The sequence below is a fragment of the Bos mutus genome, chromosome 16 (genome assembly GCF_027580195.1).
Source record: "Bos mutus isolate GX-2022 chromosome 16, NWIPB_WYAK_1.1, whole genome shotgun sequence".
Classification (NCBI taxonomy): domain Eukaryota; kingdom Metazoa; phylum Chordata; class Mammalia; order Artiodactyla; family Bovidae; genus Bos; species Bos mutus.
Window position 1 is genome coordinate 10,298,778 of NC_091632.1, and position 23,897 is coordinate 10,322,674.

The following is a 23,897-nucleotide window of genomic DNA, read 5'->3' on the forward strand; positions in this document are numbered from 1 at the left end:
GAATTTACTTTTAGTGAGATCTTTATTTTTCCACAACAATTTGAGTTACTGTCTAGTTTCCTATTATTTCATCTTGCAAGACTCCCTTAAGTGTTTCTTACAGTTGAGGTCTCAGTAAGTTCAGTCACTCAGTTGTGTCCAACTCTTTGCAACCCATGGACTACAACATGCCAGACTTCCCTGTCCATCACCAACTGCCAGAGCTTACTCAAAGTCATGTCCATAGAGTCGGTGATGCAATTCAACCATCTCATCCTTTGTCATCCCCTTCTCCTACCCTTCTGCCTTCAATCATTCCCAGAATCAGGGTCTTTTCCAATGAGCCAGTGACTCATCAGGTGGCCAAAGTATTAGAGTTTCAGCTTCAGCATCAGTCCTTCCAATAAATATTCAGGATTGATTTCCTTTAGGATTGACTAGTTGGATCTCCTTGCAATCCAAGGGACTCTCAAGAGTCCTCTCCAACAACATAGTTCAAAATCATCAATTCTTCAGCACTCAGCCTTCTTTATAGTCCAACTCTCACATTCACACATAGCTGTGGAAAAACCATAGCTTTGACTAGACGGACCTTTGTTGGCAAAGTAATGTCTCTGCTTTTTAATATGCTGTCTAGGTTGGTCATAACTTTCCTTCCAAGGAGCAAGCGTCTTTTAATTTCATGGCTGCAGTTACTATCTGTAGTGATTTTGAGCCCCAAAAGATAAAGTCTTTCACTGTTTCCATTGTTTCCCCATTATTTGCCATGAAGTGATGGGACCAGATGCCATGATCTTAGTTTTCTGAATGATGAGTTTTAAGTTTTTTCACTCTCCTCTTTCAATTCATCAAGAGGCTCTTTATCCTTCTTTGCTTTCTGCCATAAGCGTGGTGTCATCTGCATAACTGAGGTTATTGCTATTTCTCTCCACAATCTTGATTCCAGCTTGTGCTTCATCCAGCCCAGCATTTCTCTTGAAGTCTTCTGCATATAAGTTAAATAAGCAGGGTGACAATATACAGCCTTGACATACTCCTTTCCTGATTTGGAACCAGTCCATTGTTCCATCTCCAGTTCTAACTGTTGCTTCTTGACCTGCATACAGATTTCTCAGGAGGCAGGTCAGGTGGTCTGGTATTCCTATATCTTTAAGAATTTTCCACAGTTTGTTATGATCCACACAGTCAAAGGCTTTGCCATAGTCAATAAAGCAGAAGTAGATGTTTTTCTGGAACTCTCTAGCTTTATCATGATACAACAGATGTTGGCAATTTGATCTCTGGTTCCTCTGAGTTGGTTCTAAATTCAAGTTCTAAATCCAACTTGAACATCTGGAAGCTCACAGTTCACGTACTGTTGAAGTCCGAATTGGAAAATTTTGAGCATAACTTTACTAGCATGTGAGATGAGTGCAATTATGCAGTAGTCTGAGCATTCTTTGGCATTGCCTTTCTTTGGGATTGAAATGAAAACTGACCTTTTCCAGTCCTGTGGCCACTGCTGAGTTTTCCATATTTGCTGGCATATTGAGTGCAGCACTTTCACAGCATCATCTGTTAGGATTTGGAATAGCTCAACTGGAATTCCATCACCTCCACTAGCTTTGTTTGTAGTGATGCTTCCTAAGGCCCACTTGACTTTGCATTCCAGGATGTCTGGCTCTACGTGAGTGATCACACCATCATGGTTATCTGAGTCATGAAGACCTTTTTTGTATAGTTCTTCTGTGTATTCTTGCCACCTCTTCTTAATATCTTTGCCTCTATTAGGTCCATACCATTTCTGTCCTTTATTTTGCCCATCTTTGAATGAAATGTTCCCTTGGTATCTCTAATTTTCTTGAAGAGATCTCTAGTCTTTCCCATTCTACTGTTTTCCTCTATTTCTTTGCATTGATCACTGAGGAAGGCTTTCTTATCTCTCCTTTCTATTTTTTGGAAATCTGTATTCAGATGGGTATATCTTTCCTTTTCTCCTTTGCCTTTTGCATCTTTTCTTTTCTCAGCTACTTGTAAGGCCTCCACAGACAATCATTTTGCCTTTTTGCATTTCTTTTTCTTGGAGATGCTCTTGATCCCTGCCACCTGTACAATGTCATGAACCTCCATCCATAGTTTTCAGGCACTCTGTCTATCAGATCCCTTGAATCTATCTGTCACTTCCACTGTATAATCATAAGGGATTTGATTTAGGTCATACCTGAATGGCCTAGTGGTTTTCCCTACTTTCTTCAAATTAAGTCTGAATTTGGCAATAAGGAGTTCATGATCAGAGCCACAATCAGCTCCCAGTCTTGTTTTTGCTGACTGTATAGAGCTTCTCAATCTTTGGCTGCAAAGAATATAATCAATCTGATTTTGGTATTGACTATCTGGTGATGTCCATGTGTAGAGTCTTCTCTTGTGTTGTAGGAAGAGGGTGTTTGCCATGACCAGTGCGTTCTCCTGGCAAAGCTCTATTAGACTTTGCCCTGCTTTGTTTTGTACTCTGAGGCCAAATTTTCCTGTTACTCCAGATATCTCTTGACTTCCTACCTTTGCATCCAGTCCCCTGTAATGAAAAGGACATCTTTTTTGGGTGTTAGTTCTAGAAGGTCTTGTAGGTCTTCATAGAACCATTCAACTTCAGCTTCTTCAGCATTAGTGGTTGGGGCATAGACTTGGATTACTGTGATATTGAATGGTTTGCCTTGGAAATGAACAGAGATCATGCTGTCATTTCTGAGATTGCATCCATGTACTGCATTTTGGACTCGTTTGTTTACTATAATGGCTACTCCATTTCTTCTAAGGGATTCTTGCCCACAGTAGTAGATATAATGATCATCTAAGTTAAATTCATCCATCCAGTCCATTTTAGTTCGCTGATTCCTGAAATGTTGATGTTCACTCTTGCCATCTCCCGTTTGACCACTTCCAATTTGCCTTGATTCATGGACCTAACATTCCAGGTTCCTATGCGATATTGCTCTTTACAGCATTGGACTTTACTTCCATCACCGGTCACATCCACAACTGAGTGTTGTTTTTGCTTTGGCTCCATCTCTTCATTCTTTGGAGTTATTTCTCCACTGATCTCCAGTAGCATATTGGGCACCTACTGGCCTGGGGAGTTGATCTTTCAGTGTCCTCTCTTTTTGCCTTTTCACACTGTTCATGGGGTTCTCAAGGCAAGAATAATTAAGTGGTTTTCCATTTCCTTCTCCAGTGGACCATGTTTTGTCAGAACTCTCCATCATGACCCGTCCGTCTTGGGTGGCCCTACATGGCATGGCTCATAGTTTCACTGAATTAGACAAGGCTGTGGTCCATGTGATCAGATTGGTTAGTTTTCTGTGATTGTGGTTTTCATTCTGTCTCCCCTCTGATGGAGAAGGATAAGAGGCTTGTGGAAGCTTCCTGCTGGGAGAGATTGACTGTGGGGGAAACTGGGTCTTGTTCTGATGGGTGGGGCCATGCTCAGTAAACCTTTTAATCCAATTTTCTGTTGATGGGTGGGGCTGTGTTCCCTCCCTGTTGTTTGACCTGAGGCCAAACTATGGTGGAGGTAATGAGGATAATGGCCACCTCCTTCCAAAGGTCCCATGCACGCACTGCTGCACTCAGTGCCCTCAGCACTGCAGCAGTCCACGGCTGACCCACACTTCTGCTGGAGACTCCTGGACACTCACGGACAAGTCTGGGTCAGTTTCTCGTGGGGTCACTGCTCCTTTCTCCTGGGTCTTGTGTGCACAAGCTTTTGTTTGTGCCCTCCAAGAGCCTGTTTCCCCAGTCCTATGTAAGTTCTGGAGGCTCTATGGTGGGGTTGATAGCGACCTCCTCCAAGAGGGCTTATGCCATACCCAGGTCTACTACACCCAGAGCCCCTACCCCTGCAGCAGGCCACTGCTGACCCGTACCTCCTCAGGAGACACTCAAACACAGTTCTGGCTCAGTCTCTGTGAGGTCTCTGGGTCCTGGTGTGCACAAGGTTTGTTTGAGCCCTCTGAGCATCTTTGGCGGGTGTGGGGTTTGATTCTAAACGCATTTTCACCCCTCCTATTGTCTTACTTAGGTTTCTCCTTTGCCCTTGGATGCGGGGTATCTTTTTTTGGTGGGACCCAACATTCTCCTGTTGATGGTTGTTCAGCAGTGAGTTGTAATTTTGGAGTTCTCAGAGGAGAAGAGGAGTGCACATCCTTCCACTCTGCCATCTTGGAGTCAAATATAAATCACACTTCTAGTTTTCATTCCAATCCCAAAGAAAGGCAATGCCAAAGAATGCTCAAACTACCACACAATTGCACTCATCTTACATGCTAATAAAGTAATGCTTAAAATTCTCCAAGCCAGGCTTCAGCAATACATGAACCGTGAAATTCCAGATGTTCAAGCTGGTTTTAGAAAAGGCAGAAGAACCAGAGATCAAATTTCCAAATTCCGCTGGATCATCGAAAAAGCAAGAGAGTTCCAGAAAAACATCTACTTCTGCTTTATTGACTATGGCAAAGCCTTTGACTGTGTGGATCACAATAAACTGTGGAAAATTCTTCAAGAGATGGGAATACCAGACCACCTGACTTGCCTCTTGAGAAACCTATATGCAGGTCAGGAAGCAACAGTTAGAACTGGACATGGAACAACAGACTGGTTCCAAATAGGAAAAGGAGTACGTCAAGGCTGTATATTGTCACCCTGCTTATTTAAGTTATATGCAGAGTACATCATGAGAAACACTGGGCTGGATGAAGCACAAGCTGGAATCAAGATTGCCGGGAGAAATATCAATAATCTCAGATATGCAGATGACACCACCCTTATAGCAGAAAGTGAAGAAGAATTAGAGAACCTCTTGATGAAAGTGAAAGAGGAGAGTGAAAAAGTTGGCTTAAAGCTCAGCATTCAGAAAACTAAGATCATGGTATTTGGTCCCATCACTTCATGGGAAGCAGATGGGGAAACAGTGGAAACAGTGGCTGACTTTATTTTTCTGGGCTCCAAAATCACTGTAATGGTGATTGCAGCCATGAAATTAAAAGACATTTACTCCTTGGAAGTAAAGCTATGACGAACTTAGGCAGCATATTAAAAAGCAGAGACACTACTTTGCCAACAAAGGTCCGTCTAGTCAAGGCTATGGTTTTTCCAGTGGTCACGTATAGATGTGAGAGTTGGACTATAAAGAAGGCTGAGGGCTGAAGAATTGATACTTTTGAACTGTGGTGTTGGAAAAGACTCTTGAGAGTCCCTTGGACTTCAAGGAGATCCAACCAGTCCATCCTAAAGGAGATCAGTCCTAGGTGTTCATTGGAGGGACTGATGTTGAAGCTGAAACTCCAGTACTTTGGCCACCTGATGCAAAGAGCTGACTCATTTGAAAAGACCTTAATGCTGGGAAAGATTGAGGGCAGGAGGAGAAGGGAACAACAGAGGATGGGATGGTTGGATGGCATCACTGACTCAATGGACATGGGTTTGGGTGGACTCGGAGTTGGTGATGGACAGGGAGGCCTGGCTTGCTGCGGTTCATGAGGTCGCAAAGAGTCGGACACGACTGAGTGACTAAACTGAACTGAAGAGCATGAGAATGAGTGTTCATTACATTTGTTGTTATGTTCAACAGCTATAACCCAAAATATTCTTAAAAGGTCAGAAATTCTGAGACATGTCCAGGTTCTCTGTTCCAAAGCACGGCCAGCACCACACACACCTCTTTTCCCCAGAAGTCTGTGCGTGTCCAGGAGTCTCCAGTGAAGGTGTGGGTCAACAGTGACCTAGTGGTCACGGTCTCTCCGTTTTTATTCCTGGAAAGGTCCTACTTTCTCCATAACTTTCGAAGAACAGTTTTTTTCTGGATAGAGGATTTTTGTTTGATAGTTGTTTTTTGTTTGTCTGTTTGTTTATTTTTCTTTTAGCACTTTGAGTATATATTCTCACTGTCTTGGGGTTCTGAGTTCCTAATGAGAAATTTCATAATCTTGTTTAGAATCCTCTCTATGTGATTATTCTCTCTCTTTCTTGCAACTTTCAATATTCTCTCTTTGTCTTTTGAAAGCATGAGTATTATGGATTTCTTTGAGTTCATCTTAGGGTGAATTGAGATTTTGTCATGTTTATATTCACATCTTTAATCAAATTTGGATAGTTTTCTGCCCTTATTTTTTCAAATGTTCTCTCTCTCTCTCTGCTGTCTTCTCTACATTGTCTTTCTGAGAGTCCTACATTGTATATGTTGGTAAATCTGTTGGTGTTCCACAGTTCCAAAGATTTTTTAGGCTCTGTTCATTTTTCTTCAGTCTTTTCTCTTTCTGTTCCTCAGAGACACTAATTCCATCATCCTGTATTCGAGTTCTCTGATCCTTTCTTCTTTTTGGTCAAATGTGCCTCCCATGGATTTTTAAAGTCCATTATTGTGCTTTTCAACTCCAGAAGTTCCTTGAGCTTTCTTTCTAGTTCTTCTGCCTCCTGTTTGAGATTTCCATGTTTCACACATATTCTCTTGACTTCATGATTTCTTCCTTTACTTCTTTAAACATCTTTAAGCTAGTCATTTTGTTTTTGTTTTTCAAATATTACTGAGGGCCTACCCATGGGGGTTAGGCGGGAGGCCTCTGTGAAGTCAAAGTAGGCGCTGGTGGAGAGGCATTATTTGACCTCCTTCTGGAGGCAGTTTGTTGGTACGGCCATGTTTGTTCTTGTGGCAGGTGGCGGCATGAAGATTTAGGTGAGCATACACTTGTGGGAGATCATTTGCAGCAGTATATTTTGGGGCAACCTTGCAGAAGGAAGTTCTCAATGATGCCACCCCACAGGCAAAGCACCAAATGCAAGGTGGATTAATTTTTTTAATTGTTGATTAATGGCTCTGTGCTGAATATCAGCCTGATGTACAAACTGAGACATATTTCTGGTCTTTCCTGAGCCATCCCCTAGGCACACACTGTCACTTTCTCATTTTCCTGCATGTGCAGTTGCTTTTGAATGTCCTAGTAGTTAATGTCTGGCCCCTATAAGGGGAAAACTAAAAAGGAAGTGGGGAACAAAGGGCACTTGATATTTAAGCCCCTTGAAGGTTACTTCAGCCAGGGCAGAAGGGGATTACAAGAGTAGGGGGAGGTGTGTCAAAAGTGACTACCTGTTTCTTTGTCTAATTATCTGTGATCAGAAGCAGCTATTAGTGATAAGAACACAGATCCTCATATTTGGAGGACGGGGTTCTTTTTGAACACCTTGGCTCCCACAAGTAACTTGTAAGCTGCTCTGGGAACACATGCAGAGAACCCTGCCACACGGCTATGGGTGAGGATGGGTAGCTACCACTGTGCTAAGGTAAGAGTTGAAATGGACCAAAATAAGCCAATTTACCTAAGTCTTCACCTGGACATTGTAAACCATCAACAGAAGTCAGAGTTCCAAAATAGTGACATCAGGCAGATTCTACCTGTGCAATTGTTATCAAGGTGGGGAGACAGATTCCTGATGCCTCTTAAATTGCCATCATACCAGAAATAAACATAATCTAGAATCAATGAGTGAGTCTTGTAGAAGAGTCAGCTGGAAGCAGATAGGGTATATTTAATTTAATCAATTAGAAATAAAGGAACATTCAGTGAGTATTTATAGAGAGAGACCCTGCTAGGTACTTTGAGGAATGCCAAAAGTTTAATACATAGATTCTTCCTAAAGAGGTTGTATCCTTTTTGAGAAATACAGCATATACAGAGAGGCATCAAAGCATAATAGTAAGTAAGAAGTAGTATCAAATACATAGAATCACTCACAATCATTACAGTGAACTTCCAGAAGGAGGAGAGCATATTGTGAATTTAAATCATCAGAGAAGATTTCATCAAGTAGGAGTATTCCTGTGCTACTCCTAGGAAGGTGAAGACATACCTCGGAGATATTACAGGTTCAGTTCCAGACCACTGCAATAGAGCAAGTCAAATGAATTTTTTACATATGTTTACACTATACCATAGACTACTAAGTATGTAATGGAATTATGTCTAAAAAGTGTACATATCTTAATTTTAAAATGGCATATTGCCAAAATTGTTAGGGCTTCCCTGGTGACTCAGATGGTAAAGAATCTATCAGCAATGTGGGAGACCCAGGTTCAATCCATGGGTTGGGAAGATCCCTGGAGAAGGGAATGGTCATAATCTGAACCTTCAGTGAGTCATAACATTAAATACTGTTGATCACAGATGACCACAACAAATATAATAGTAGTAATAAAGTTTTAAATATGTGATATTTATCAAAATGTGACAAGAGAAATAAAGTGAGCAAACATTGTTGGGAAAATGGCACAAAGAAACTTGCTTGATGCAGGGTTGCCACACACCTTCAGTTTGTTAAAATCTCAAAAAGTTAAGAGCAATAAAATAAGGTGGGTTTGTATTCTGATCTAAAAAAAATATTAATAAAAGTTAAAATTTACCTAGTACTCACTATGTGCCAGAGACTAACTCATCCAATCCTCAGAACAATCCCACTAGTTATGTAGGGGAAGCTTTAAGGAAGCATTAAGGGATTTCCCAGAGAAGGAAATGGCAACCCACTCCAGTATTCTTGCCCAGAGAATCCTGTGGACAGAGCCTGGTGGGCTGCTGTCCATGGGGTCGCACAGAGTCGGACACAACTGAAGCGACTTAGCAGCAGCAGCAGCAGCAAGGGATTTCCCAAGCTCAAGGCAGTCATGGAGCTGGAACTTGAATCCAGGCAGGCAAGTTCTAGGGCCCCGATCTCTCTGCTCAGCCCTTACTGAGCAAAATGGTGTGAGCAAAGAGTAGAAGTCAGTGTGTAACACACTTGCCAGAGGGAGCAGAGGGGCTGCACTGACCAGCGTGACAGTAATTTACACATTTTACTGTAGGCCAAAGTGGGTCCACATGCAGAAACTCTTTGAGTTGCAGATTTAGGACATCCATTATATTAAGAAATTTATCACTCAAATTACTATAGTACAGAAAAACCATCATATAAAACATTTTTTATTATTATATACATCTTGTAATTGCTTAAAGGACATGCTAACTTTTTTCTCTCATTTAGTTTTTATCTGATTGGAGCAAAAGTTATATATTGTGAAATTTCTGGAGATAATGTGAACTGGAGTGATAATCTCCCAATTTGTGAAAGTATGTATGTCTTCTCTTTAGGATATAGAGCAGCAGTTCTCAAACTTTATGACCTCTTTATGCTTTTAAATTAACATAGACACCAAAGAACTTCTCTTCATATGGATTATGTCAATTGATATTTATTATATTGCAATTAAAAATGAAAAGTTTTAAAAATAATTATTAATTCATTTTTAAGAAGTGTTAGCTGCAATACATATAAATATACATATATACATATTTTTATGAAAAGTCAAGATTTTCCAAAACAAATAGTAGGAATTGTGTCATTGTTTTATATTTTTGCAAGTTACTTCAATATCTGGTTTAACAGCTATATATGAAAAATTTAAGCATACATCATCAGAATGAAAGTGAAAAATTATAGTAATACTCAATATTAATGTGAACAACCAATTTGTGAATGGAGATATTTATAAATCATAAAGTATTGTTCAGCTAGCACTGAGTTACCTTTTTAATCACAAGTATATTTTAGCATTAAATTGTCAGCATCTTTCATGATGATAAGAGCAAAACTTAGCATGGTCTTGCAGATAAATATGTATTTCATATTTCAGAAAATAAGTTTTTTCTACATTAATGGCTTGAATTTGGGATAACTCATATTCATATAGAGGCTTTCTTCTAAACAGATATTGAATTCAAAACTGGAGTATATTAATCATATGTTAATGAATTATATGAAGGCAATTCATAGGACTTTGCTAATGCTGTCTTAATATTTTACTTTTACTTCATGTCCTTTTTCCTCCCTTTTTAAGTAATTCTGTGTGCAACACCTGGAAATATAACAAATGGAAGGTTCACCCAGTATAAGGAAGTATATCAATACAGTGAAGTGGTAATATACAGGTGTAATCCTTCTCATGGACCAGATGAATATTCTCTAATTGGAGAAACCACCCTTATTTGTGTTGATCATAACAGATGGAGCAGTGACCCACCAGAGTGTAAAGGTAATAATATTTCCATGTATTTCCTCCTGAATCTAAATACTGTGGAAACACTTCAAAAATATGTTTATCTACAAGTAAACAAAAGATTCCCATGTAATTGCTCTTCCTACTAAATTGACCTCTAATTTAATTTAATATTGCTCAAATCAAATTTAAAAAGTTCTAATTGTAGAGTTCCCCACCAGTCACTCAACATGTTCTTGGCATTTCAACTCATATGTCATGAACTACTGTGTATGTGCATGAGCTAGAGCTTTTGGATTTGTTGTTGTTGTTGTTTGTTTGCAAGCATCAGAAAACTGAACACACTGTGGCTTAAAAAACAAGCAAGTTTTATCTTGTAGAATAAGACCTCTGAGAGCTCGGGCTTCAGGAACATTAAAAGACTAACCTTCTCACTGATAAGATTGTTAAACTCTGGACAAAGCTTATTTTAACAACTTCACATTAGCTAAAAGTGGGGAGACACTGGAGGGGATGTGGCTCTTGATGAAGGATCCACTGAATGATAGCAAAATATTAGTTTCTCCCAGTGTACAATGGGACATTCTGTAATATCATTTTTAGGTAATATTTTTAACATATTTATTTCCATAACATCGAAACTAGTACCAGTACATTAACCTGATCACAATGGGATGAATGTAGAAATCAAACCAAATACTTGAAAAGTGTGCGAGACACTTTTAAGTAACCCATGAGTCAAAGAAGCAGTCACAAGGGAAATAGAAACTGTTTTTAATTGATTAAAAATGAACAGCATATTTACATACCAAAATTTGTGGGATACAGCAAAAGTTTTGCAAAAGTTTTGCTCAGAGGGTATTTATAATATGAAATACTTATGTTGGAAAAACAGAAATCAGTCATCTGATTTCTAAAATCAGTCATCTATGCTTCTACCATTAGAAATTTAAAAAGAAGAGCAAATTAAATCTAAAATAAGAAAACAAAAGGAAATAATAAAATTGGAGAGCCATGAAATTGAAAAGAGAAACAAAACAGAGATAATCAAAGAAATCAGCCTGGTTTTTGGAGAATATGGATAAAATAGATAAATCCATAGACAGTCTGACAGGAAAACAAAGACAAAATCACCAATATCAAGATTGAAAAGGAGAACATCATAAAATATCCTATTGACGTTTAAAGAATAATAAGGAGTCCAAAAGACTGGTCTATACATCTATGTCTCTTTTGCTGTCTCGCATACAGGGTTATCATTACCATCTTTCTAAATTCCATATATATGTGTTAGTATACTGTATTGGTGTTTTTCTTTCTGGCTTACTTCACTCTGTATAATCGGCTCCAGTTTCATCCACCTCATTAGCACTGATTCAAATGTATTCTTTTTAATGGCTGAGTGATACTCCATTGTGTATATGTACCACAGCTTTCTTATCCATTCATCTGCTGATGGACATCTAGGTTGCTTCCATGTCCTGGCTATTATAAACAGTGCTGTGATGAACATTGGGGTACATGTGTCTCTTTCCCTTCTGGTTTCCTCAGTGTGTATGCCCAGCAGTGGGATTGCTGGGTTGTACGGCAGTTCCATTTCCAGTTTTTTAAGGAATCTCCACACTGTTCTCCATAGTGGCTGTACTAGTTTGCATTCCCACCAACAGTGTAAGAGGGTTCCCTTTTCTCCACATCCTCTCCAGCATTTATTGCTTGTAAACTTTTGGATCACAGCCACTCTGACTGGGGTGAAATGGTACCTCATAGTGGTTTTGATTTGCATTTCTCTGATAATGAGTGATGTTGAGAATCTTTTCATGTGTTTGTTAGCCATCTGTATGTCTTCTTTGGAGAAATGTCTATTTAGTTCTTTGGCCCATTTTTTGATTGGGTTGTTTATTTTTCTGGAATTGAGCTGCAGGAGTTGCTTGTATATTTTTGAGATTAGTTGTTTGTCAGTTGCTTCATTTGCTATTATTTTCTCCCATTCTGAAGGCTGTCTTTTCACCTTGCTTATAGTTTCCTTTGTTATGCAGAAGCTTTTAATTTTAATTAGATCCCATTTGTTTATTTTTGCTTTTATTTCCAATATTCTGGGAGGTGGGTCATAGAGGATCCTGCTGTGATTTATGTCGGAGAGTGTTTTGCCTATGTTCTCCTCTAAGAGTTTTATAGTTTCTGTCTTAGGACTCTGTGGGAGAGGGAGGTGGGGGGGATGATTTGGGAGAATGGCATTGAAACATGTATAGTATCATATAAGAAACGAATCGCCAGTCCAGGTTTGATGCAGGATACAGGATGCTTGGGGTTGGTGCACCGGGATGACCCAGAGGGATGGTATGGGGAGGGAAGCAGGAGGGGGTTTCAGGATTGGGAACACCTGTACACCTGTGGCAGATTCGTGTTGATGTATGGCAAAACCAATACAATATTGTAAAGTAATTAGCCACTAACTATAATAAATAAATTTAAATTAAAAAAAAAGAATAATGAAAAAAACAAACCACTGTATGCCTATAAATTTGACAACTTAAACCTTCTCAACAAAGAGTACTGCAAACCGTGTATCCTTACTGGTGAACTCTACCAAACATTTAAGCAATAAATAGTGGCAGTTCTACACAAAGCCACTGGGCCTCCCCAGTGGCTCAGCAGTAAAGAATCCACCTGGATTGCAGAAGTGTCAGGGGCCACGGGTTCCATCCCTGGGTTGGGAAGATCCCCTTGAGGAGGCATGGCAACTCACTCTAGTATTCTTGCCTGGAGAGTCCTATGGACAAAGGAGCCTGAGGGGCTACAGTCCATAGGGTCACAAAGAGTTGGACACGACTGAAATGACTTAGCATGCACACACACACACACACACACACACACAAAGCCTTAAAAAAATACAAGAGGAGAGAATCTTTCACAATTCATTTCAAGGACAGCATTGCCCTAATGCAAAAACCAGATGTACAACATAATGATTCCACATTTACATACATAACAAGATGATCACCATGATGTCTAGTTCCCATCTGTCACCATTTAAAATAAGTACAGAATTGTTGACTGTATTGTCTAGTCTGTGTATCATAACCTCATAACTTATTTTATAACTAGAAGATTTTGCATTTTAATCCACTTATTTTCTTCCTCTTGCCAGCCACCTCCTCTCTGCCAATCGCTAGTTCTCTGTATTCATGAATCTGTTTCCTTTTTGTTTTATTAGTTTATTTTTTTTTTATTTTGTAGATCCCACATATAACTGAAATCACATGGTGTTTCTCTGACTGACTTATTTCACGTTGCATAATTCCCACTATGTCCATCAACGCTATTGCAAGTGGCAAGATTTCATTCTTTTTATGACTAGGTAATACTCCATTTTATATACACCATATCTTCTTTATTCATTATTCTATCAGGACACTTAGGTTGCTTTCATATCTTCAGTTCAGTTCAGTTCAGTCGCTCAGTTGTGTCCGACTCTTTGCAACCCCATGAATCGCAGCACGCCAGGCCTCCCTGTCCATCACCAACTCCCGGAGTTCACTCAAACTCACGTCCATCGAGTCCGTGATGCCATCCAGCCATCTCATCCTCTGTCGTCCCCTTCTCCTCCTGCCCCCAATCCCTCCCAGCATCAGAGTGTTTTCCAATGAGTCAACTCTTCGCCATGAGGTGGCCAAAGTACTGGAGTTTCAGCTTTAGCATCATTCCTTCCAAAGAAATCCCAGGGCTGATCTCCTTCAGAATGGACTGGTTGTTCTCAAGAGTCTTCTCATATCTTAGGTATTGAAAAAAAAAATGCTGTAATGAAAATAGGGCTGCACAAATCTTTTCGAATTAGTGTTTTGTTTTCTTTGGGTTAGTACCCAGAAGTAAAATTGCTGGATCATATGGTAGTTCTATTTTCCTCAGTCTTTGGCTCATTTTATTTGTTCCTATAGAGTGTCTTTTGAAGCAAAATTTACCTATTCTTTAAATGTGTAATAGAATTCATCTGCGAACCCACGGAGTCCTAGATTTTGTTTGCTGGAAATTATTTACTAATTCAATTTCATTACTAGTAATTGTTCTATCCCCATTTTCTATTTGGAGATGGCAATGGCACCCCACTCCAGTACTCTTGCCTGGAAAATCCCATGGACGGAGGAGCCTGATAGGCTGCAGTCCATGGGGTTGCTGAGAGTCGGGACACGATTGAGCAACTTCACTTTCACTTTTCACTTTCATGCATTGGAGAAGGAAATGGCAGTCCACTCCAGTGTTCTTGCCTGGAGAATCCCAGGGACAGGGGAGCCTGGTGGGCTGCCGTCTATGGGGTCGCACAGAGTCGGACACGACTGAAGCGACTTAGCAGCAGCAGCAGCATTTTCTATTTTTTCTGGACTCAGCATTAGCAGATAATATCTTTTTAGGAATTTATCCACTTATTCCAGGTTTCCAATTTTGGATATATAATTATTCATAGTATTCTCTATGATCCTTTGTATTTCTGTGGTATTGATAGTAACTTCTCTTTTACTTTTTATTTATTCGGATCCTTTCTTTTGTTTCTTGATGAGTATGGCTATGTGTTTGTCAATTTTATCTTTTCAATGAACCAGCTCTTATTTTCATTGATTTTCAGTCTCAATTTCATTTATTTCCACTCTTTTCTTTATTATTTTAACCTTCCACAAACTTGCAGAGAGGGTTGTTCTATTTTTTGTATATAGGTGTAAATTTAGATTGTTTACTTGAGATTATTCTTGTTCTTAAGGTAGGCCTGTATGGCTACAAATTTCTGTCTTAGAACTGTTTTTCCTGTGTTACATAGATTTGGGATGGACTGTCTCTATTTTCGTTAGTCTTAAGATATCTTTTATTTCCTTTTTAATTTCTTCAGTCAACTACTGATCGTTTAGAAACATGTTTCTTTTGGTCTCCATGTGTTTTTAGCCATTTTTCTTCTGGTGGTGGATTTGCAGTTTCATACTATCATGGCTGGAAGAGGTGTTGGATCACAGATTCAAATGTAAAACCTAAACTGTAAGACTTATGAGAAGACAGAAAATATTTGTAATTAGCAGAGATTTCTTCAAAAACCTTAAAAGCATTATTCTTTAAAGAAAAAAAAAAGACTGGATTTCTTAAAAACTGAGAACTTCTCTCAAACACACTGTTTGAAGAAAGAAAAAAACTTGTCATAGACTGGGAGAAAATGTTTGTCAGGAACATTTCTGAATGGACTTCTAGCTATGATGATAAAGAACTCTCAAGACACAGTAAGAGGAAAGCAGCCCAGTTTACAAAAAAAGGGGTAACATATTTGGATAGAATTTTTCCCACCGAAGAAGAATGTGGATGTTAAAAAAAAGTACATGAAACATTGCTCAGTATCATTAGTAATAACAGAAATGTAGTTGAAAACCATGATGAGAAACCACTAAGAACTTATTAGAATGCATGAAATTAAAAAGAAAAAATTAACAGTTCCATGTTTTGGAGAGGATATGTTATATTTGGGACTCTGATAGCACTGCTGATGAAAATGCAAGTGGTATGACCATTTGGAACACAATTTAGCAACTTCTTATACAATTAAACGTATACTTAAGGTATAATTCAGCTACCCAGGGTAAAATGATAACATGTACACATAAAATCTGCATGAGAATATTCATAGTATCCTTAGTCATAATCATCCTATACTGGAAACAACTTTTATGTCCTTGAACTGGTAAATGGAGGAACATCATTGGTACATACAGATAGTTATAATACTCTGCAGGAAAGGATGATGAGCTTTTAATTCAGACAACAGGAATGAATCTGAAACGCATTGTCCTAAGTAAGTAAACTCAGAGGATGTGATTCCGTATGACATTCTGGAAAACCGACACTACTGTAGTCACTCAGTTGTCCGACTCTGTGAGACCCCATGGACTGCAGCACGCTAGGCTTCCCTGTCCTTCACCGTCTTCTGGAGCTTGCTCAGACTCATGTCCATTGAGTCAGTGATGCTATTCAATCATCTTGTCCTCTGTTGTCCATCCCCTATTCGGCCTGCCTTCAATCTTTCTGAGCATCAGGGTTGTTTCCAATGAGCCGGCGCTTTGTATCAGGTGGCCAAAGTATTGAGCTTCAGCTTCAGCATCAGTCCTTCTAATGAATATTCAGGATTGAGTTCTTTAGGATGACTGGTTTGATCTCTTTGCTGTCCAAAGGACTCTCAAGAGTCTATTCCAACACCATACAGTTCGAAAGCATAATTCTTTGGTGCTCAGCCTTCTTTATGGTCCAACTCTCACATCTATATATGACTACTTGAAAAACCATACCTTTGACTAGACGGACCTTTGTTGCAAAGTAATGTCTCTGCTTTTTAATACATGGTCTAGGTGTGTCATAACTTTTCTTCCAAGGAGGAGCATCTTTTAATTTCATGGCTGCAGTCACCATCTGCAGTGATTTTGGAGCCCAAGAAGATAAATCCCATCACTGTTTCCATTGTTTCTCCATCTATTTGCCATGAAGTGATGGGACCGGATGCCATGATGTTCATTTTATAAGTGTTGAGTTTTAAGCTATTTTTTTCACTCTCCACTTTCACCTTCATCAAGAGGCTCTTTGGTTCCTCTTTACTTTCTGCCTTAAGGGTGGTATCATCTGGATATCTGAGGTTATTGATATTTCTCCCAGCAATCTTGATTCCAGTTTGTGCTTCATTCAGCCCAGCATTTCTCATGATGTCCTCTGCATATAAATTAAATGAGCACGGTGATAATATACAGCCTTGACGTACTCCTTTTCCTATTTGGAACCAGTCTGTTTTTCCATGTCCAGTTCTAACTGTTCCCCTTTGACCTGCATGCAGGTTTCTCAGAAGGCAGGTAAGGTGGTCTGGTATTCCCATCTCTTTAAGAATTTTTCACAGTTTGTTGTGATCCACACAGTCAAAGGCTTTGGTGTAGACAATAAAGCCAAAGTAGATGTTTTTCTGGAACTTTTGTCCTTTTTCAATGATCCAATGGATCTTGGCAATTTGATCATTGTTTCATTTGCCTTTTCTAAATCCAGCTTGAACATCTGGAAGCTCTCGGTTCATGTACTGTTGAAGGCTCGTTTGGAGAATAATGAGCATTACTTTGCTAGCCTGTGAAATGAGTGCAATTGTGCATCAATTTGAACATTCTTTGGCATTTCCCTTCTTTGGTATTGGAATGAAAACTGACCTTTTCCAGTCCTGTGGCCACTGCTGAGTTTTCCAAAATTTGCTGGCATATTGAGTGCAGCACTTAACAGCATCATCTTTTAGTATTTGAAATAGCTCAACTGGAATTCCATCACCTCCACTAGCTTTGTTCGAAGTGATGCCTCCTAAAGCCCACTTCACTTCACACTCCAGGATGTCTGGCTCTAGGTGAGTGATCACACCATCATGATTATCTGGGTCATTAAGATCTTTTTAGTACAGGTCTTCTGTGTATTCTTGACACCTCTTCTTAATATCTTCTGCTTCTGTTAGGTCCATACTGTTTCTGTCCTTTATTGTGCCCATCTTTGCATGAAATATTCCCTTGGTATCTCTAATTTTCTTGAAGAGATCTCTAGTCTTTCCCATTCTGTTGTTTTCTTCTATTTCTTTGCATTGATCACTGAGGAAGGCTTTCTTATCTCTCCTTGCTAGTCTTTGGAACTCTGCATTCAGATGGGTATATCTTTCCTTGTCTCCTTTGCTTTTTGCTTCTCTTCTTTTCTCAGCTATTTGTAAGGCCTCCTCAGACAGCCATTTTGCCTTTTTGCATTTCTTTACCTTGGGGATGGTTTTGATCACCACCTCCTGTACAACGTCATGAACTGTAGTTCTTCAGGCACTCTATCAGATATGATTCCTTGAATCTATTTGTCACTTCCACTGTATAATCGTAAGCTATTTGATTTAGGTCATACCTTAATGACCTAGTGGTTTTCCCTACTTTCTTCAGTTTAGCTCTGAATTTTGCAATAAGGAGTTCATGACCTGAGCCACAGTCAGCTCCTGGTCTTTTTTTTTTTTTTTTTTTTGCTGACTGTACAGAGCTTCTCCATCTTTGGCTGCAAATAATATAATCAATCAGTATTGACTATCTGTTGATGTCCATGTGTAGAGTCGTCTCTTGTGTTGTTGGAAGAGGGTGTTTGCCATGACCAGTGCATTCTCTTGGCCAAACTCTGTTAGACTTTGCCCTGCTTCATTCTGTACTCCAAGCCCAAGCTTGCCTGTTACTCTAGGTATCTCTTGACTGCCTACTTTTGCATTCCAGTCCCCTATGATGAAAAGGACATATCTTTTTTTGGTGTTAGTTCTAGAAGGTCTTGTAGGTCTTCATAGAACCATTCAACTTCAGCTTCTTCGGCATTAGTGGTTGGGGCATAGACTTGGATTACTGTGATATTGGATGGTTTGCCTTGGAAACGAACAGAGATCATTCTGTCGTTGCACCCAAGTACTGCATTTCAGACTCTTTTGTTGACTGTGAGGACCACTCCACTTCTTCTAAGAGATTCTTGCCTACAGTAGTAGATATAATGTTCTTCTGAATTAAATTTGCCCGTTACAGTCCATTTTAGTTCACTGATTCCTAAATTGTCGATGTTCACTCTTGCCATCTCCTGTTTGACCACTTCCAGTTTACCTTGATCATGGACCTAACATTCCAGGTTCCTATGCAGTATTGTTCTTATAGCATTGGACTTCACTTTCAGCACCAGTCACATCCACTACTGGGCATTGTTTCTGCTTTGCCTCAGCCTCTTCATTCCTTCTGGAGCATTTCTGTTTTTCTCCAGTAGTATATTGGGCACCTGATGACCAAACAACACTATAGGGATTGAAAATTGATTAGTGGTAGGCTGGGTGAGGAAGGCAGAGTTGTTGGTGGGCATTGTTTACAAAGTGGCATGAGGAAATTTGGCGGGGTATGGAAACTTTCTATGTCTTTATTGTATTGTTAATACATGATTATTTGCATGTATTAAACAGCAAGCAGTTGTACACTTTTACTGTTTAACTGTATGTAATACAGTTAAAACTCAACATTCAGAAAACTAAGACCATGGCATCTGGCCCCATCACTTCATGGCAAATAGATGGGAAACAATGGAAACAGTGAGAGAATTTATTTTGGGGGGCTCCAAAATCACTGCACCTGGTGACTGCAGCCATGAATTTAAAAGACGCTTGCTCCTTGGAAGAAAAGCTATGACCAACCTAGACAACATATTAAAAAGCAGAGACATTACTTTGCCAACAAAGGTCCATCTAGTCAAAGCTATGGTTTTTCTAGTAGTATGTATGGATGTGAGAGTTGGACTATAAAGAAGACTGAGTGCAGAAAAATTGATGCTTTTGAACTGTGGTGTTGGAGAAGATTCTTGAGAGTCCCTTGGACTTCAAGGAGATACAACCAGTCCATCCTAAAGGAGATCAGTCCTGAATATTCATTGAAACGGAGAAGACAATGCAACGCACTCCAGTACTCTTGCCTGGAAAGTCCCATGAATGGAGGAGCCTGGTGGGCTGCAGTCCATGGGGTAGTGAAGAGTCGGACACGACTGAGCGACTTCCCTTTCACTTTTCACTTCCATGTATTGGAGAAGGAAATGGCAACCCACTCCAGTGTTCTTGCCTGGAGAATCCCAGGGACAGGGGAGCCTGGTGGGCTGCTGTCTATGGGGTCACACAGAGTCAGACACGACTGAAGCGACTTAGCAGCAGCAGCAGCATTCGTTGGAAAGACTGATGCTGAAGCTGAAAGTCCAATATTTTGGCCACCTGATGTGAAGAACTGACTCATTGGAAAAGACCCTGATGCTGGGAAAGATTGAGGGCATGAGGAGAAGGGGATGACAGAGGATGAGATGGTTGGATGGCATCACCAACTCAACGGACATGAGTTAGTTTGCGTAAGCTCTGAGAGTTGGTGATGGACAGGGACGTCTGGCATGCTGCAGTCCAAGGAGTCACAAAGAGTCGGACACGACTCAGCAACTGAACTGAAACCTAACTTAAAGAAAATCATTAGCACAAGTATCAGCAGTGTTGCACAACAGAGAAAAGATCAGTGAACCTGAAATCAATACAATACAAATGTAACCTGATTTCAAAAGAAATATTACATAAGAGAGAGAGAAATGTATACACCTGTGGAAAAGTAGCAAGCAGTAAATGTACGTGTAATTGGAGCGTCATAGAAAAGGTACAGTATAGACTCTTATTCGTCCGTTTTATATTGGAGTATAGTTGCTTTATAATGTTGTGTTAGTTTCTACTGTATGGCAATGTGAATCAGATGTATGTGTGTGTGTGTGTGTGTGTGTATAGAGAGATATATATACACACACATATATATCCACGATTTTTCAGGTATTCTTCCCATTTACATCACCCAGAGCATTGAGTGGAGCTCCCTTTGTTATACAGTAGTCTCTCATTAGTTATCTATTGTAAGCGTAGTAGAGTATACATGTCAATCCCAATCTCCCAATTCATCCCACCCCTGTTTTCCCTCTGGTACCCGTAAGTTTGTTCTCTATTTATTTTTTATTCTCTATTTATTTTCTTCTGTATTATTTGAATTTGAGCCACAACATTCACCCCAGAGATTCACCCCAGGGAATTTATTGACCCTAGCAGGATAAATAAATTCTAAAAATGTACCAAAGAACCCCCATTAGACTAAAAACAAAAGAAAAAGCTGCCAGTAAGAGAGGCAAAGAGCACGTTACATTCTTCCTCACCTCAAAGAAAGAGTAACAGCTGACTTCTCTCAAGACACTGTGAAGAACAGAAGACAATAACTTCTGCTAATGTGCTGAAAGAATACCCTAGAATTCCCTCTCAAGGAGAAATCTTTCAAAACTGAAGCTGAAATAAATGAAAACTGTTTCAGATGAAGACGAGCTAAGAGAATTTGTCATTAGACTACCTGAACTAAAAGAATTGATGAGTTCTCCTGGCTGAACAAAAATTATACCTAATGAAAATTCAGATCCACAGGAAAGGAGAAAACATCTTTCTGGCTTAAAAGGCTATATTTTTGGCCCTCGCCTATTGCTCAGATTAATCTCATAAAATGTTCTCTTGAACTCACTTCCCTGCCCAGCGTTTTTACAGATTTGTTTTGTTTCCAAATTCTGCAAAACCCATTAGTAGATCTGAAGTCAATCTAGAGGGCCCTGACCTTTAATTTACTTCTGGAGAGGTAGATAGAATGGAATATACCACAGTACACTGTTGTGGGTGCTAAATATTAACTTCTAGCATTATGCATGTGTTTGCATACTGGTTTAACACTTAAAATGTGTTTTAAAACTTAAAACGTGTTGATCTCTGGGTTTACAATCCAAAATATTTGGAAAACACTGCCCTAACTCTACTGACCTTTGTATTTCTTGAGCACGTCAGTTCCTGTATGTTTTTGCCACCTGAGAACTATTTTTTTTTTTTTTTTTTTTTTAATGGCTAGCTTCTTTTCAGGTTTTAAATTTGTACTCAAGTATTACCTTCTCAAAAACGTCTTTACTATCTTTCTAAAAGAACATGGTACTATAATTAGTGTCAGCGTGACCTGAAAAAAATCCTAGAGCTAAAGAGCATCAAAAGTCATTTTTGAACTTACCCTGAGTTTGTATCTGATCGTCAGACCTTTCGCAATACATGTCAGTACTGGAAAAAAATGTAGGAAAGCCAAAAACTATTATGATAGACTGTTTTGGTAGAAAAACATTATTAGATTTCTCTACATCTGTTTCCCTGGAATTCCAATGCACAGAGTCTTGTGTTGTTTTACTTACTTTTTTTTGATTAACATCTTGCCTTTCATTCCTCATTTCTTCCTCTTTACTGGAAGTTATTATTTGCACTAGATATTTGGTCTTATATGAAAGCAAGCTTTCAGTAATTATGGAATTTCTCCACTTTTCAGTGGTCAAATGTGACTATCCAATCGTCGAAAATGGAGCAATAGTATCAGGATTTAGAGGAAAATATTACTACAATATGCAAGTCGTATTTCAGTGCCATGATGGTTTTCACCTTCACGGGAGTAGCACAATTGTCTGTGGTGCAAACGGGACCTGGGAGCCCGAGCTACCAAAGTGCTCTGCTAAAGGTATGAAGGTGTCGGTTTCCTTTTTTTTTTTAAAGATTTTATTTTTTCCACAATAGATTTCAATGATATGGAGCAATTGGAAAGAAACAGTTTTAGTACTTTTGTCTGTCTTATATTCATTTCCATGTTACATGTTTGCCTTCTAATTCACAAAGAAACTTGTTTTGATTTTCCTTTTATAGACTCTTAGCATGTTGCATACATCACACAGATGCATAAATTTCTCTTGTTCAACATCTTTACATGTAAAATAGATCACAAACATTTTTTAGTGTAAATTAAAGTGTTAGTAGCTCAGTTGTGTCCAACTTTTTGCAACCCCATGATGGACTGTAGCCCACCAGGCTCCTCTGTCCATGGAATACTCCAAGTAAGAATACAGGAGTGGGTTGCCATTCCCTTCTCCAGGGGATCTTTCCTATCCAGGGATTGAACCTGGGTTTGCATTACAAGCAGATTCTTGACCATCTGAGCCACCAGGGAAGCCCAAATTAACACATGTGCATTTTTACCTAAATAAGTATGAAAAACATAATTCATGTAAGTGAATATTAGTAGAAAGCAATAAATCCCAAGTAATTAAATGAGTTTATATATATTTTTTGTCTGTTTGTTTTCCAGAAGCAATTGCTACCACTACGGTGTCTGCAACTTCCAATGCCTCAGGTTTCATAAAGTCCTGCTTATATTTGTCAATATCCTTTAAATTCCTTGTGATGTTTTAAAATCCTTTAAATGTCTGGTGATTTACACTCACTAGAACTTTTAGTAATAAAAGGAGGAAGAATGCATTTATAGCCATTTTTGCTATTATACTTAGTGAATCTAAAATTATAGGTCATAGTCCACAGATGTAAAAAGGTTTGTAAACTTAGGTAATTTATGTAAACTTCTTTACATACGTGTGTAATGATTGAATGCCTCCCTCACTGTGTGATAGTAAAGTTAATAGCGGGATGCATTTAAAGCTGTGAGCACAGTGTCTGGTGTCTAGAAAGGTCTTAAAGGTAGCTCACCTAATTTACAGTTTCATTGGAGTCAATATTAATGTAGAAATCAATATTAATTAAGGTCCATGGCTTCTGTTTTTAATATGCATGTTTTCTGTGTCATCAACATTGATAATTTATTCATTGTAAAAGTGATCTGTTGACATCTGTACAGGGTATCATCTGGGTTCAGGAATGTTTCATTTTCCTGCCAATAGCCAGTTTGGTTCTTTTTATAGAGTACAATTTTAACTGGGAAATTTCTACTGTCTCCAGAACAAGATTTGTATTTCTACTCCCCATCCCAACCTAACCACTTCATACAATTATTTTTTTCTCTTTACTGGCTTTTATTTATTTATTTATTTATTTTTGGCAACAGAAAGGGAATTGCATAACAATGGAAGGGCAGCAAAAGTCCTTATTTGTGGAAATGAAATGGAGGATCTCTGGCAGGGTTTACTGAGCAGCCGCTCTGCCTAAGACTTGAGAGGCTATTTTGATTCGGTGAAAGGGATTATCTTCCTGCGTCCAGGCTGTTATCTTTGGCTTCTTTTTGGATGCAACAGGAGCAAGAGAACAGTGGCAAGAGCGTTAGCCTGAGCAGACCGCTCTGCTTACTCAAGTAACATCATTTCAGTGGTTTCTAGTTTCTCACTGTTGAATGACTCAAACGAATGCCAATCACTGCCTTCCAATTTGTTTACTTCCTATTGTCCTGTAATTTTAAGGATTGAGGGGAATTATTCATAT

At 39.1% G+C, this 23,897-nt stretch overlaps 1 protein-coding gene across 1 annotated transcript in view; it reads left to right on the plus strand.

Moving 5' to 3' along the window:
- The window catches only part of LOC102271063 (membrane cofactor protein), a 37,208-nt gene extending 13,581 nt beyond the window's left edge, over positions 1–23,627 (plus strand). The window contains exons 4-7 of the mRNA XM_070384377.1: positions 9,019–9,104; positions 9,872–10,066; positions 21,970–22,155; positions 23,527–23,627. Coding sequence (XP_070240478.1) covers positions 9,019–9,104; positions 9,872–10,066; positions 21,970–22,155; positions 23,527–23,627 — 568 coding nt within the window. The remainder of the gene's footprint in view (positions 1–9,018; positions 9,105–9,871; positions 10,067–21,969; positions 22,156–23,526) is intronic.
- Positions 23,628–23,897: the final 270 nt, after the last annotated feature.